Source organism: Protobothrops mucrosquamatus, unplaced genomic scaffold (genome assembly GCF_001527695.2).
Source record: "Protobothrops mucrosquamatus isolate PMUCROS unplaced genomic scaffold, P.Mucros_1.0 scaffold1931, whole genome shotgun sequence".
Classification (NCBI taxonomy): Eukaryota; Metazoa; Chordata; class Lepidosauria; order Squamata; family Viperidae; genus Protobothrops; species Protobothrops mucrosquamatus.
Window position 1 is genome coordinate 482,096 of NW_015388052.1, and position 15,140 is coordinate 497,235.

The 15,140-nt window shown below is 43.8% G+C and overlaps 1 protein-coding gene across 1 annotated transcript in view; it reads left to right on the plus strand.

Moving 5' to 3' along the window:
• The window catches only part of EEF1AKMT4 (EEF1A lysine methyltransferase 4), a 38,209-nt gene extending 32,157 nt beyond the window's left edge, over positions 1-6,052 (plus strand). Inside the window, exon 3 of the mRNA XM_015823628.1 lies at positions 5,765-6,052. Within this exon, the coding sequence (XP_015679114.1) occupies positions 5,765-6,052 (288 nt within the window). The remainder of the gene's footprint in view (positions 1-5,764) is intronic.
• Positions 6,053-15,140: the final 9,088 nt, after the last annotated feature.

The window sequence follows — 15,140 nt, forward strand, 5'->3', positions numbered from 1 at the left end:
AGCACAATGCAGCAGGGAAAGTCTTCAATTACTGTTTGCTTCTTCCCACACTCCAACAGTGTCACAGGCACATGGCCAAATGGAGAAACATCCATTCTTTGTTTCTGCTAACGGAGAGAAAAAAGGCAAGGTTAAGCGCTCTCTCTCTCTGGCAATCCAAACAGGCTTTCTAAAGCACAATAGGAGCCCGTAAAGTCCCCAAAATACAGAACTGGCACCAAAACACCTGTTTTTAAAATGGTGTTTAGGGTTTATTAAGAAGTTGCCAGAGCAAAGCAAAGGCAGGCATGATAATTAGTCTTGCAGAAAAGCATTAGGATTCAAAGAGACAGGGTGAACCCAGGAAGCAGTAGTTAGGCCTGAGTAAGATGAGGTCTAAGAGGGAAACTAATATCGTAAGAGATCTAGCAAGACTTGTCTTGAGCACGTACAAAATCACACTTGGAATATTGCATCCAGTTTTGGTCACCACGACGTAAAAAAGATGTTGAGACTCTAGAAAGAGTGCAGAGAAGAGCAACTAAGATGATCAGGGGACTGGAGGCTAAAGCATATAAGGGCTGGCTGCTGGAATCGGGTATGTCTAGTTTAATGAAGAGAAGGACGAGGGGGGACATGATAGCAGTGTTCCAGTATCTCAGGGGCTGCCACAAAGAAGAGGGAGTCAAGCTATTCTCCAAAGCGCCTGAAGGCAGGACAAGAAGCAACAGATAGAAACTAATCAAGGAAAAAAGCAACCTAGAACTAAGCAGAAACTTCCTGACCATTAGAACAATTAACCAGTGGAACAACCTGCCTCCAGAAGTGGTGAATGCTCCAACACTGGAAGTTTTTAAGAAGAGACTGGACAGCCATTTGTCCAAAATGGTGTAGGGTTTCCTGCCTGAGCAGGGGGTTGGACTAGATGACCTCCAAGGTCCCTTCCAACTTTATTATTATTAAAATCAAATCAAACCCCGATGCCAGTTTCTTCTACCAACTTCTCACCTTCAAGTCTGCGCTTAAGTTCCTTTTTGAGGTTCTATTTTACGATCTTTTTAGCCACAGTTGTTAAGTCAGTCCACTGCAGTTGTTAAGTCAATCATGTGGTCATTAAGCACATTTGGCTTCCCCCATTGGCTTTGCTGGTCAGTAGCTAGGTGGGAAGGTTGCAAAGGGTGATCACATGACCCTGGAGCAGTGCAACCGTCATAAATACGAGTCACTTGCCATGCGCCTGAATTTTGATCACATGACTAAAGGGAGGCTGCAATGGTCTTAAGTGTGAGAATCGGTCGCAAGTCACTCGTTTCAGTGCCTTTATAACTTCGAACGATCGCTAAACGAATGTTGTAAATCGAGGTCTACCTATATCAAGGAAGAAAGCCTCCAGCAATCTTCATCCTTGCTATTTAGCCGCGATAGGATGGGATGGGATGGGATGGGATGGGATGGGATGAGATGGGATGGGATGAGATAACCTTTATTGTCATTTTTTATTATGAGCACTGGCCCACATTAAAAATGAAATTCTGCTGCCTGCTCTCTAAAGAAAGTATTTATCCATCCATACACATACATAACACACATATACAGTACTCATGCTGTATACATATGAATATACATATATACATGTAAATATTAATCACTGTCCATTTTGAACTCATAGCGGAAAGAGAAAACTTGAGGGTTCACAAGGTTGATGCTACTGTATATGGAACAAAACTGTGGCTGAATCTACATGTTCTGCTTCAGATACCACGGAGCCCCCTCCTCCCAGAAGGGAACAAGGAAAACAGGTCGTGAAGAGGGTGTGTAGCATCCCAGACACTGCTGCGGACCCTGCTCAAGCATCGCTTATACGCCACGTCCTGGATGGAAGGGAGGGAACTGCCAACGATCTTTTCTGCCATCCTCACCACTCTCTGTATCACCTTCCGGTCTGAAGCAGTGATGCTTCCAAACCAGACAGTGATGCAATATGAATGGATACTCTTGATCATCCCTCTATTGAAAGTGGTCAGGACAGGAGCAGGAAGATGTGCTTTTCTCATGCTACGCAGAAAATACAGGTGCTGCTGTGTCCGCTTCACCAGGCTCTCGCTGTTGAGTGACGAAGCCAGCCTACTCGTTAGCTGCACACCTTGAAACTTGATGCTGCTAACCACCTCCACAGCAGGATCATTAGTACACAGAGTTGTGCGATTATGCCTGCCTTTACTGAGAAGGGCAGAGAAAGGAGAAAGAGGTACTCTCCAGACTTGCCTTATTAGATTGCAGTTGTGGGGTGAACTTATGATGCAATCAGGAGCTCTAAAAAGTCTGTCTAGAAGCACCCACAACTCTGTTCCTGGTCTGACACCCTCCAAATATTTTCGGATTGCAATGACCCATCTGGGGATGGGGGTGGGAGGGGTTGGAGAAGCCCCCCCCCCCCAATTTTCCAGTCCTGGATTAAGCATCGCCCCAGGATGCTCCAGGACCAACAAGGTTTACACCAGACATTTTAATCAAATCGGGTAAGTCCTACGTCCCCAGTTTGCTTAGTTCTAACCATGCTAGCATGTTGGGTGCAGCCAGCTGAGTGGAAGCATTGATAATACGGTGACTTAAGTTGAAGTTAACCCAGAAAGCACCTGAAGGGGTGGTGGTGTGTGAAACAGTCATTTAAATCTCCATCCAGGCCAAGCTGGTCTCTGTTACCGATAGCCCTTGTAGCGTTTTTCCATAGAAAAAGCTTCCCTCTGTTGCTTTGACTGACTGATAGAGTTAAACATCCCTTCAGCCTCTGTCGTAGTGGGGGCTCCTGTGCTTATGTAAAGCACTGCTCAGCTGTGCCCTGACCCGGACATGATCAGCGTGGCAGGATAGAACAGGGGGGCTGCAAAGCTTTGGGTAGCCATGCTGGAGGGACTGCCCGATCACACGCCCAGGAGGGTGCCTTTGATCTTGTTAACCCTTCACATGCGGGGGGGGGGGGTTTGAGGAATTTGATAATCACCTTTCATATTACTATACTTCCACTGATTCTTTTTATTGTTTCATTCCTTGCTATTGTTAGTTTTACATTTGTTATTTTTTTGTTTTTGTTTTATTGTTGTAAGCCGCCTGGAGTTGCCCCATGGGTAAGATGGGTGGCAAATAAATTTAATAAATCTCTCTCTTCTCTCCTCTCTCTCTTTTCTCTCTCACTCCTTTCTTTTCTCTTCTCTCTTTCTCTCTTATGTCTCCTCTCTCTTCTCTTTCTTCTCTCTCTCTCTCTTCTTTCTCATCTCTCTTCCTCTCTCTGTTCTCTCTTCTCTTTCTCTCTTCTCTCTCTCTCTTTTTTTCTCCTCTCTCTTCCCCCTCTCTGTTCTCTCTTCTCCTCTCCCCTCTTTCTTTCTTCTCTCTCTGTCTTCTTTTTCCTCTTTCTTCCCCTCTCTCTGTTCTCTCCTCTCCCCCCTTTCTCTTTCTCTCTTCTCTCTCTCTTTGCTCTCTCTCTCTTCTTTCTCCTCTCTCTTCCCCTCTCTCTGTTCTCTCTTCTCTCCCCTCTCTTTCTCTCTCTCTCTCTTCTCTCTCTCTCTCTTCTGGAATTGTTGAATGCTGAGGGGCTCAGCTCTTGTCCCTGTCCCAGACTCCCGTACAGGCTGTTGGGCATTCAATCCCCACCTGCCCTGGGGAGGGGTCCTTCGGGGGTAAAATGGGGAGGGGAGGGGTCTTCCTCAGGCTGGTTGCACCAGCAGAACTTGAGTAGCAGGCCAAGGGAGGGAAAGAGACAGCCAAGCCAAACACTGGCATTTGAGACCCCGCGGCCACGGCGTGTTAGCATGCTGATCACGCTCAGCCCATGGCCGTAAGTGCCTTTGACTTTGGATAAAGCCAAGCAAGCAAATTAATGTTCTTTTCCATCCTATTAGGAGGAGTTTAAGTTGCAGAGAGAAGAAAATGAGGATTAAAAGGGTCAGGTCCACTCAGCTGCAAACAAAACTGTATCTTGGACAACGTGTCCGTGTGATATCTTTGGCTTGGGGTTGTTCACTGGGAAGTTTTTTTTTGGGGGGGGGGGTGATGGGAAGCTGTGCAAATTGCACATTGAGCAAGGGTGAGAGGGAGGGTCTGTACCGGCACCCGTCCCCAGAAAATCAAGGGGAATCTCGTCACAGGTAATCCTCGACTTAACGGCCCCAATTCAGCCCAACATTTCTGTCGCTGAGTGGGGTAGCGGAGTGAGTTTTTATCCCATTTGCTGCCACTGTTGTTAAGCGAGTCCCTGCCACTGCTGAGTGAGTGAGAGGGTTTCCTAGGTAAGAGCCAGTTGCCAAGCGTCTGAATTTGGCTCAAGTCACCCCGGAGATGCTGTGACGGTCATAAGTCTGAAAAACGGCGACAGGCCTCCTTTTTTTCAGTGCCTTTATCATTTTGGTCGGTCACTAAACGAATGGCTGTAAGTCGAGGACTACGTGTACAAGAAGAGGTTGAAGGGCTTGCATTTGAATCAGCACGACTTGGTCCAGCTGTCCTGGGGAAAGAGCCTCGCCTGACTCCACCCAAAGCCACATGGTCTCTTCTGCAGAATTGGCACTTTCATGAAAGGACGAAATGGGGTGCGTGCATGCGTGCGTGCGTGTGTGTGTGTGTGTGTAGTTGTGATGGTTTTTCGGGAGAAAATATACTCTGCGGCATGTCATTAAGTGACCCTTTTCTCGTTCCAAATACAAGCTGAACTTGAAGGTAACCACTCTCCCTATAAGGAGAAGTTTGACAACAACTAGACTAGACTAGACTACACTAGACAGACTAGTCCAGAGAAATAGGAATAGAATAGAATAGAATAGAATAGAATAGAGTAGAGTAGAGTAGAGTAGAGTAGAGTAGAGTAGAGTAGAGTAGAGTAGAGTAGAGTAGAGTAGAATAGAATAGAACAGAGAAATAGGACTAGACTAAAATAGAATAGAATAGAATAGAATAGAATAGAATAGAATAGAATAGAATAGAATAGAATAGAATAGAATAGAAGAAATAAACAGAATAGAACAGAGAAATAGGACTAGACTAAAATAGAATAGAATAGAATAGAATAGAATAGAATAGAATAGAATAGAATAGAATAGAATATTGTCACTTTAAATCTGGGGATGATTGTGAAGGTTTATTTTTGTGTCTTAATGAGCAAAGTTCTCTGTGAAGATTCATTTCATAACAGTGTTACTAACTTAACAGCTGCAGTGATTCACTTAACAACTATGTCAAGAAAGTTCATAAAACGGGGCAAAACTCACTTAACCCGTATTGTGCTCAACAACAGAAATTTAGGGCTCAGTTGTGGTTGCATCAGGGTTCTGATTGACGCACCCAAGCAAGGAAACACCTTTGAGACATTCTGATCCCTTAATGTAGAACTTCATTGAGTACATCATTTCGGCATGTATGAAAGCAAAACCAGCTCTGGCAAACCCCAAGCCAAACCCCTATAGTAAAATGTATAGAATTCCCCTCCCCATCCTTGAACAGGTCACATTGCCCAATTAGGTGGAAATGTATTGCTTTGAGAAAACGTCTCTGAGTCTGGTCCGACATCTGGCGAATCGTCCTTGATTCTCATGGTCCGCCTTCCTTATCTCTGTAGCCTGCATTCCATTTCCCCATCCTCCCCCCAAGTTCATTGGCAAGCTAAGAAGCAATAATGGTTGCACCAGCAAAGCTTGACAGGTTGTAGATCAAGGATTACCTGCATGCCAAACCCGGTTAACTTCAGAGTAGCAGCCTGGGCCGGACTTCTCTGTAACTTTCTCCTATTTTCTCCCAGGTCGCCCGAGTCTTGCAACCCCGAGGAAGGTTCATCTCCATCACTTTTGCCCAGCCACATTTCCGCAAGCGGCACTACGCCCAGCGTGCCTACAACTGGTCCATCCAACATGTCAGTTACGGAAAGGACTTCCACTATTTCCTCTACGTCATGAAGAAAGGTGGGGAGATGTCCCCCTCTGACATAGCCCTGGGGCAGAGCCTCCATCGGCATCCCTCGCCTCCCAGCCCTGTGTGCCTCCACCAGGAGCCCGACTGTGAGAATTACCTCTTCAACATTCAGCTCTGATCTCTAGGGAAGGAATACCTCAGGGGAAGGAGCCGCTTGTGGGGCGAAGATCTCAAAGGGCTGTGCCAAGATACCTCCTCTAGGGCAGGGGTCTCCAACCTTGGCCACTTTTACGACTGGTGGACTTCAACTCCCAGAATTCCTCAGCCAGCCATGTTGCCAAGGTTGGCGACCCCTGCTCAAAGCCTTTTACATCCTGTGTGAACTTAACCAGGTACGGTTGCAATATAGCAAGCTCAGTTCACACAGGAGTGGCTTTGAGTGGGAGTGGCTTTGAGCAGGGGCCTCCAACCTCGGCAACTTTTAAGACTTGTGGACTTCAACTCCCAGAATTCCTCAGCCAGGGATGGTTACAGTACAGCAAACTCAGTTCACACAGGATGTAAAGGAAAGTGGGAGTGGCTTTGAGCTGGAGCAGGATTCTGGGAGTTGAAGTCCACAAGTCTTAAAGTTGCCGAGGTTGGAGACTTCCTGCTCCAGGTCACCTGGGGTAATTCCCTGCATTTTTAATACTTTTTTTATTAAAAGAAAATAATCAAGCCTCCTCTTCAGTTGGCAAGGAGGGGCCTGTTCTCCGGGGAATTGGAATGGGAACGCTTTCTGCTGCCAACGTGGTGGCCAAAAGTAATTTTTCTTCCCTTCCACCCCACCAAGCTCATATTTCAAGAGTTGTGAACCGGTTTGTGGGAAAGCAGGTAAGGGAGGAGTTAGAAACTGAGGAGTTTTGTTTTAATCTTGCCACTGTGCTCTGACTCATTTAAGTGTCTTCAAGGCTCTTCTCGGCCACCTCTTGTTTTAACAGACCTTCTGAAAAACCAGGAATGAGGATACCATCCAGAGCTCCAACGAGAGGCCATTTTTTTGAGGGTTGTTGCCCCCAACTCAACACTGTTCTGGTTCTTCTGGGGAGGAACCCTCAACCTGTCTATCAAGGGCAGGGGTCTTCAAACTTGGCCCTTTTATGACTTGTGGACTTCAACTCCCAGAATTCCTCAGCCAGGCGTGCACGCCTGGCTGAGGAATTCTGGGAGTTGAAGTCCACAAGTCATAAAAGGGCCAAGTTTGAAGACCCCTGATCAAGGGTGTGTGAGGACTGTAAAATCTCTGGGAGTGAGGTGTTTGGGGTTTGTTTTTTTTAAAAAAAATTATTTTCTACGAAGAGTAAACAAAAAATGTAGTTGCCATCTATTGCACAACTCATGAACTACTGAACTCCATTTTAACATGGACGTCACCTGCTGTGAGAATCCAGCCATTGAAGTCCTCTCTGCCGAGCTTTTTAAGCCATTTTCTCCAACTCAGTGCCTTTCAAATGGTCGGGAGTGATGGGGTTTGTAGTCCTAATGCCTCTGGTAGGCAGTGGCCTTTCCGTCCACCGTTGAAGCCTCTCCGATTAATTCTGCAACCTGAAACTGGAACTCCGCCCTTGATTTTCTACTATGCGAATTTGGTATACCTGAATGGTTGAAGAAGTGTTATGTGCCGTGATTTTTTTATTTTTCAATGAAATATAGAGGTGCTAAAATATAGAGCGATGCGCAGGTTGTATCCTGGCGAAGGAGAACCTGAGACAAAGTGAGAAAAGGTTTCCTGTTTCTAAACAAGCAGTCCTCGACTTACGACCACAATTGATGCCAACATTTCTGTTTGTAAGCGAGACAGTTGTTAAGTGAGTTTTGCCCCATTATATGACCATTCTTGCCACCGTTGTTAAGTGAATCACTGCAATTGTAACACGGTGATTAATTGAATCAGAAGGTCGCAAAAGCAGATCACGTGACCCCGGGACACAGCAACCGTCATAAGTACATGCCAGTTGCCAAGAGTCCGGATTTTGTTCACTTGACCCTGGGGGTGTTACAACGATCGTTAAGTATAAAAATGGTCATAAGTCACTTCTTTCAGTGTCGTCGTTCGAACTTCGAACAGTCACTACATGAACGTTGTAAGTTGAGGACTACCTGTAAATTATTTTTAAGTAATTTTTTGAAAATTGGGGATTAAGGAGGCCGACCAGGGCCAGGGAAATCTGAAGTACAGTCCCAGCTGTGGGATCTCCCTCACCTGATCCTACTTCAAGGGGGTGTCTTTGTGAGGAAAAAGAAAGGAAATAGGGCTACCATATGACTGCCATCTTATCTCTTGTTCTTCCCCAAACCCATCTTCATGCATAAAGGAGAACAGGAGATGCATCCAAGCATTATGCATGAAAAGATGTCCCAGAAATAGCATTTTTTCCCCTCACACTTCCAGTGCCAACAGCTGCTTGGAGATGTTTCCCCTCATATTCAGCCACTGAAGAGGAGGCAACAGAAGAAGATTTTTGAGGGCTCCAGCTTCAGCACTCGATGTAAGCCACTTGTGATAAATGGCAAGTGAAACTCACCGTCTCCTGGTGATTGGCTCAAAAGTCAGCCAGCCGGTTTTCATGCCTGAAACGGACTAGAACTCGCCATCTCCTGGTTTCTAGGCCGGCCCCTTAACCACTAAATGTATTAATGGAGGATTTTGAGTAAGATCTGATCTTCGGTCTTTCTTCTTCAAGAGATCCTGGTTTTGCCGTTCTCAGAATGGACACGTTGCAAGTTGCAATGAGAAAAAAAAAATGATGGGCCATCTTGGATCATGATGCTTTTTCAAGAAATGTTGGTGTCATGGCACGTTTTTGTTGTTGTTGTTAGTTGCGAAGTCATGTCCGACCCATCGCGACCCCATGGACAACGTTCCTCCAGGCCTTCCTGTCCTCTACCATCTTCTGGAGTTCCTTTAAGCTCACGCCTACTGCTTCAGTGACTTTATCCAGCCACCTCCTTCTCTGTCGTCCCCTTCTTCTATTGCCCTCCATCTTTCCCAGCATCAGGCTCTTCTCCAGTGAGTCCTTCCTTCTCATTAGGTGGCCAAAGTACTTGAGTTTCAACTTCAGGATCTGGCCTTCTAAAGAGCAGTCAGGGTTGATCTCCTCTAGGACTGACCGGTTTGATCACCTTGCAGTCCAGGGGACTCACAGGAGTCTTCTCCAGCACCATAGTTCAAAGGCCTCGTGCTTCTATTTTTTTTTTTTTAATCATATTCATGTTTGCATAGGACGAAATCCGTTCCTGGTGGTTTAATGGCTTAAGAGATCCTGGCCAGCTAGAATGGGGAGGAAACTTGGATTAGCCTTCCTGTAGATTAATTTTGTGGGCTTTGTCCAGCCACTGTCCATTAGCTTTGATTTTCTCTCAAGAGCAATATAAACAGCTTCCAGCCGCATGGAGTGAATCCAAAAGGATCAGAGAAATGGCAGGATAAAAACATGATGAACAGATGTGATGATGCAGATTTGATGGGATCAACCTGGAATCCTTAAAATGTTCCAGTGGCAAGTTCCAGAATTCCCCAGTTGTGTTGACTAGGAATTCTGGGAACTGTAGTTCAAAAATGCCTGGATGGTGCTAAATGAAAGAAAAACAAGATATACATTACAAAAACTGCATAAGGACTAAGGTTTCTAAATTGAAAAAAAAAAACTTTACGGGTTTCTACTTCCTAAAAGAGAAACTGGGCCCACCTCTCAATAAAACTTTCCTCTGGAGGCTAAAAAAAAGTGTTGCATAAGAAGAAAATAAGTTTGAAGGAAATCTAAAACCTCTTGCGTTGTATTCCTCCACATTTTTGTGCAAAATAGTTTCCAGAAAAATGCAGTTGCATGTGAAATTATTTTCCTGTCTGCTTTTGGAAGACAAAGAAAAGCATAAACACCAAACTGAGAAAATGGGGGGGAAATGCCGCCCTTATATACTTTATTCTGGAATCTTAATTTGCAATGTTTTTCATAGAAAGCTATTTTGGGGGGTGGGGGCTGACTGTGAATAATAAAAAGAGTTGTTTTGGAATTGGATGGTGCTGAAATTGAATCAAATGTTTTTAAAACTGTGCTCAATAAAATAAAACACTTCTAACCAGTACAAAATAGTGTGGGTTATGCATGAATAACAGAATACCCCAGAAATACAACAGAAATGTATGGGAGAACTTTGGAATTGAATAAGAAATATAAAAAAGAAAGGTGGGACAATTAAATTAAAACACAAAAATCCTACAAAGAGGAGCAGAATGCAAAAAAAACAGTGAATACAAAACAAACTAAAAGGCTATGTTTGAGCAAATGTTTGGCAAGTACATAGCAATCTTCCCAATTACACAAAATACGCAGGGATGAAACTCTACACGTTTGCCAGAATGATCCACTGATTTAAAAGATTATGAAAAAAAAGTAACACTGGAACTGGAAATGTTATATTCAAGGTATAGAATTATTCGGGGGGGGGACATTTATAGAGAAAAAAAAATCCAGGTGCAGTAGATATAACATTTCTGGAAAATGTAGGACTGTTTAAAACCTCAATTTCCTGAAACAATAAATGCCTCTTTAAAAACTTTATTGCCAATTCTGCAGAAATAAACACCGTATCTCCACCTCAGTAATCTTTTAAATTGAAAAACAAGGGATGAGGAAATCCATAAAGATCTGAAGTCAAATCAATCAAATACTAAAGGTGGAATGCAGACAAATAAATAAAACACTAACTTTGTTTGAACTCAGGCTGGTCTGAGAAAAGGAAAAAACTGAAATGCAAATACAGTTCAATGAGGGTTGGATTAGATCAGGGCTTTTCAACCTTTTCACCCATTGTACCACTTTTGGGATATGGCAACATCCGAGTACCACCAGTTGCCTAGCAAGGTATCAAAAACTTGATGACCAAAAAAAAAAAAAAAGGAAAAAAGTGATAAAGTACAGGTAGTCCTCGACTTACAACAGTTCGCTTAGTGACTGTTCGAAGTTACAATGGCACTGAAAAAAGTGCCCCCCAAGCCACAGCCGAGCAAGACGCCTGCCTGCCCACCCAGCGGCACTCTTCCTCCTGTCCGAGGTTTTCATTGTTGTGAGCATTTCTGTTGAGGATTGGCAGCGGGGATGGGGTGGGGAGGTGTTTGGTTTTTATTCCCCCCGTCTGCTGGGTGGTTGCAGCAGGTTTTGGTCACTTCACATGACCCTGGGACATTGTGACCGTCATAAATATGAATCAGTTGCCAAGCATCTGAATGTAAATCACAAGACCCTGGAGATGCTGCAACATTCCAGCTGATCGGTGCTTCTTCTGGGCTCAGCAGAAGGGCCAGGATCAGTGCTGAGCTCCAGCTGATTGGTGCTTCTTCAGGGCTTAGCAGAAGCACCAGGATCAGTGCCGAGCTCCAGCTGGAGCCTGGCGCTGATCCTGGTGCTACCACTGAGCCCTGACAGCCCCGAAAAAGCGCCGATCAGCTGGAAAGCGGCACTGATCCTGGTGCTTCCACTGAGCCCTGACAGCCCTGCAGCTCCAGCCATCTCTCGCTCAGGCTTGTGCGGTGCTGCCACCGGTTCAGCTCATTCCCCTCCCCCGCTACCCCTTTTCTAGGATGGTCGCGTACCACCTGCCAGGTGCCAATGTACCACAGGTGGTACCAGTACCACTGGTTGAAAAGCCCTGGACTAGATGACCTTCAATATCCCTCCCAAGCCTATGATTCCATGGTTGTGCTTAACAAAGGAGGCGTTCATATTCTTAATATCTAATCTTCTATTTTCAGCTAGTCCTCAATTTACAACAGTTCATTTAGCGACCGATCAAAGCTTTAACAGTATTGAAAAAAGTGACTTATGACCATTTTTCACACTTAACAACCATGACAGCATCCCATGGTCACGTGATCAAAATTCAGACCCTTGGCAACTGACTCATATTTATGACAGCTGCAACAACAAGCAAAGTCAATGGGAAAGCCGGATTCGCTTAACAACCTTGTTACTAACTTAACAACTGCAGTGATTCACTTAACCACCGTGGCAAGAAAGGTCTTAGAATGGGGCAAATTCACTTAACAATTGTCTCACTTAGCAAAAGAAACGTTAGGGCTCAACAATAATAATAATAATAAAGTTGGAAGGGACCTTGGAGGTCATCTAGTCCAACCCCCATCTCAGGCAGGAAACCCTATACCATTTCAAACAAATGGCTGTCCAGTCTCTTCTTAAAAACGTCCAGTGTTGGAGCATTCACCACTTCTGGAGGCAGGTTGTTCCACTGGTTAATTGTTCTAACTGTCAGGAAGTTTCTCCTTGGTTCCAGGTTGCTTCTCTCCTTGATCAGTTTCCATCCGTTGCTTCTTGTCCTGCCTTCAGGCGCCTTGGAAAATAGCTTGACTCCCTCTTCTTTGTGGCAGCCCCTGAGATACTGGAACACTGCTATCATGTCTCCCCTCGTCCTTCTCTTCATTAAACTAGACATACCCAGTTCCAGCAACCGTTCCTTGTATGTTTTAGCCTCCAGTCCACTAATCATCTTTGTTGCTCTTCTCTGCACTCTTTCTAGAGTCTCAATATCTTTTTTACATTGCAGTGACCAAAACTGGATGCAGTATTCCAAGTGTGGCCTTACCAAGGCATTGTAAAGTGGTATTAACACTTCAGGTGATCTTGATTCTATCCCTCTGTTAATGCAGCCTAGCACTGTGTTGGCCTTTTTTGGCAGCTGCAGCACACGGCTGGCTCATATTTAAGGGATTGTCCACTAGGACTCCGAGGTCCCTCTCACAGTTACTACTATTGAGCAAGGTACCCCCTATACTATACCTGTGCATTTGGTTTTTCTTGCCTAAATGTAGAACCTTGCTTTTTTCGTGTCACCTGTCTCGTCCGGAAGCCACTCTGGACAGTTTAGGAACATGATCCATGCATGTTTTCCCATTCTTTGTTTGTTGCCACAAAGCAAAGGACAGGAACATCTACTGGCATCGTGAAAAGATCTCTTCTTATTAAAAAAAAAACAAAAAAACCTTACTTCCCTTGAGTTTCTAAGTATAGCCCCTCTGAATTCACTCTACACAAAGGCAGCCACTGTTGTCAAGAGCTGGAACCTAAACCAGAAATGGACAGTTGCATAAGGAACTTTTCACAAGCCAATTAGATGCTTGGTGAGCCTAAAAAAGCAGCCCAGCTTTCATAGCTGCAGTCTTAAGGCATGTCAGATACGATTTACTGTCTGGCTTATTTGAAAGAATTCAGTGCAATTGTATTCCTAAGTGTGGTTTGGGGCAAAATCAAAAGAAGCTGTAGAAGGATTTACAGCTGCTGGAATTGGGTATGTCCAGTTTAATGAAGAGAAGGACGAGGGGGGACATGATAGCAGTCTTCCAGTATCTCAGGGGCTGCCACAAAGAAGAGGGAGTCAAGCTATTCTCCAAAGCCCCTGAAGGCAGGACAAGAAGCAACAGATGGAAACTAATCAAGGAGAGAAGCAACCTAGAACTAAGGAGAAACTTCCTGACAGTTAGAACAATTAGCCAATGGAACAACCTGCCTCCAGAAGCGGTGAATGCTCCAACACTGGAAGTTTTTAAGAAGAGACTGGACAGCCATTTGTTTGAAATGGTATAGGGTTTCCTGCCTGAGCAGGGGATTGGGCTAGATGACCTCCAAGGTCCCTTCCAACTTTATATTATTATTATTATTATTATTATTATTATTATTATTATTATTATTATTATTATTATTATTATTGTTGTTGTTGTTGTTGTTGTTGTTATTGTTATTGTTATTGTTATTATTACTACTACTACTACTATTACTACTACTACTGCTGCTATTATTATTATTACTATTATTATTATTATTACTACTACTACTACTACTAGGCAGAAGGCTGCCTGCATTACAGCCAATTATCAGCAGCAAGAAGTAATAGTAATAAGAAGAAACCTAGAGGGGACATAGAGCCAGTGTGGTCCAGTGATTAAGGCAGCAGGCTAATAATAATAATAATAATAATAATAATAATAATAATAATAATAATAATAATAATAATAATAATAATAATAATAATAATAAATAATAAATAATAATAAATAATAAATAATAATAATAAAGTTGGAAGGAACTTTGGAGGTCATCGAGTCCAACCGCTAGAAAGCGGAAGACCACAAATTCAAATACCGCCTTAGCCATGAAAGCCAGTTGGGTGACTTTGGACCAATCACCAGGAGATGGTGAGTTCTAATCCCGCCTTTTCCGTGAAAGCTGATAGGGTGACTTTGGGCCAGTCACCAGGAGATGGTGAGTTTTAATCGCGCCTTATCGATGAAAGCTGGCTGGGTGATTATGGGCCAGTCACTCTGTCTCAGCCCAACCTACCTCACAGGGTTGTTGTATGGAAAACAGGAAGAGCTTGTTTTGGATATATTAACCACCTTGTAAAAAAATTGCCACCTTCAGTTATTTCTCAAAATAATAAAGATGGGATAATAAATAAATAAATCCATATGTAAAGTAACATCCAATTTTAATAACCTTAAGGAATCGTATTTGTACCAGGCAGCCCTCGACTTACGACCGCAATTCAGCCCCAAATTTCTGTGAAGTGAGACATTCGTTGAGTTTTGCCCCCTTTTACAACTTTTCTTGCCACAGTTGTTAAATGAGTCACAGCAGTTGTTAAGTTGATAACACAATTGTTAAGTGAATCTGTCTTCCTTATTGACCTTGCTTGTCAGAAGGTCGCAAAAGGGGGTCACGTGACTCTGGGACGCTGCGACCGTCATAAATATGAGTCGGTTACCAAGCCTCTGAATTTTGATCAACAAGATTTGGGGAATGCTGCCAAGGTTGCAACTCTGAAAAATGGTCATAAGTCACTTTATTCAGTGGTGCTGTCATTTGGAACGTACACCAAATGAACTTATTTTTAAGTATTGAATAGCCCACAATGTCCCAGGTGTTCATTCTGGATTTCACAGAATACTCACACACCACATTTTCTATGGCTAAAATTGATATTGTTTCATAAAATGTCCATTAAAATATAATTAAACTTGCTTTAACATCAGTAACAATTCAGCATTTGTTATCGTCAACGTCTCTTGGAAGCCTGTCCATCATTGAGACTCCAGAAGGATGTTGAGACTCTAGAAAGAGTGCAGAGAAGAGCAACAAAGACGATTAGGGGGCTGGAAGCTAAAATATATAAAGAACGGTTGCTGGAATTGGGTATGTCTAGTTTAATGAAGAGAA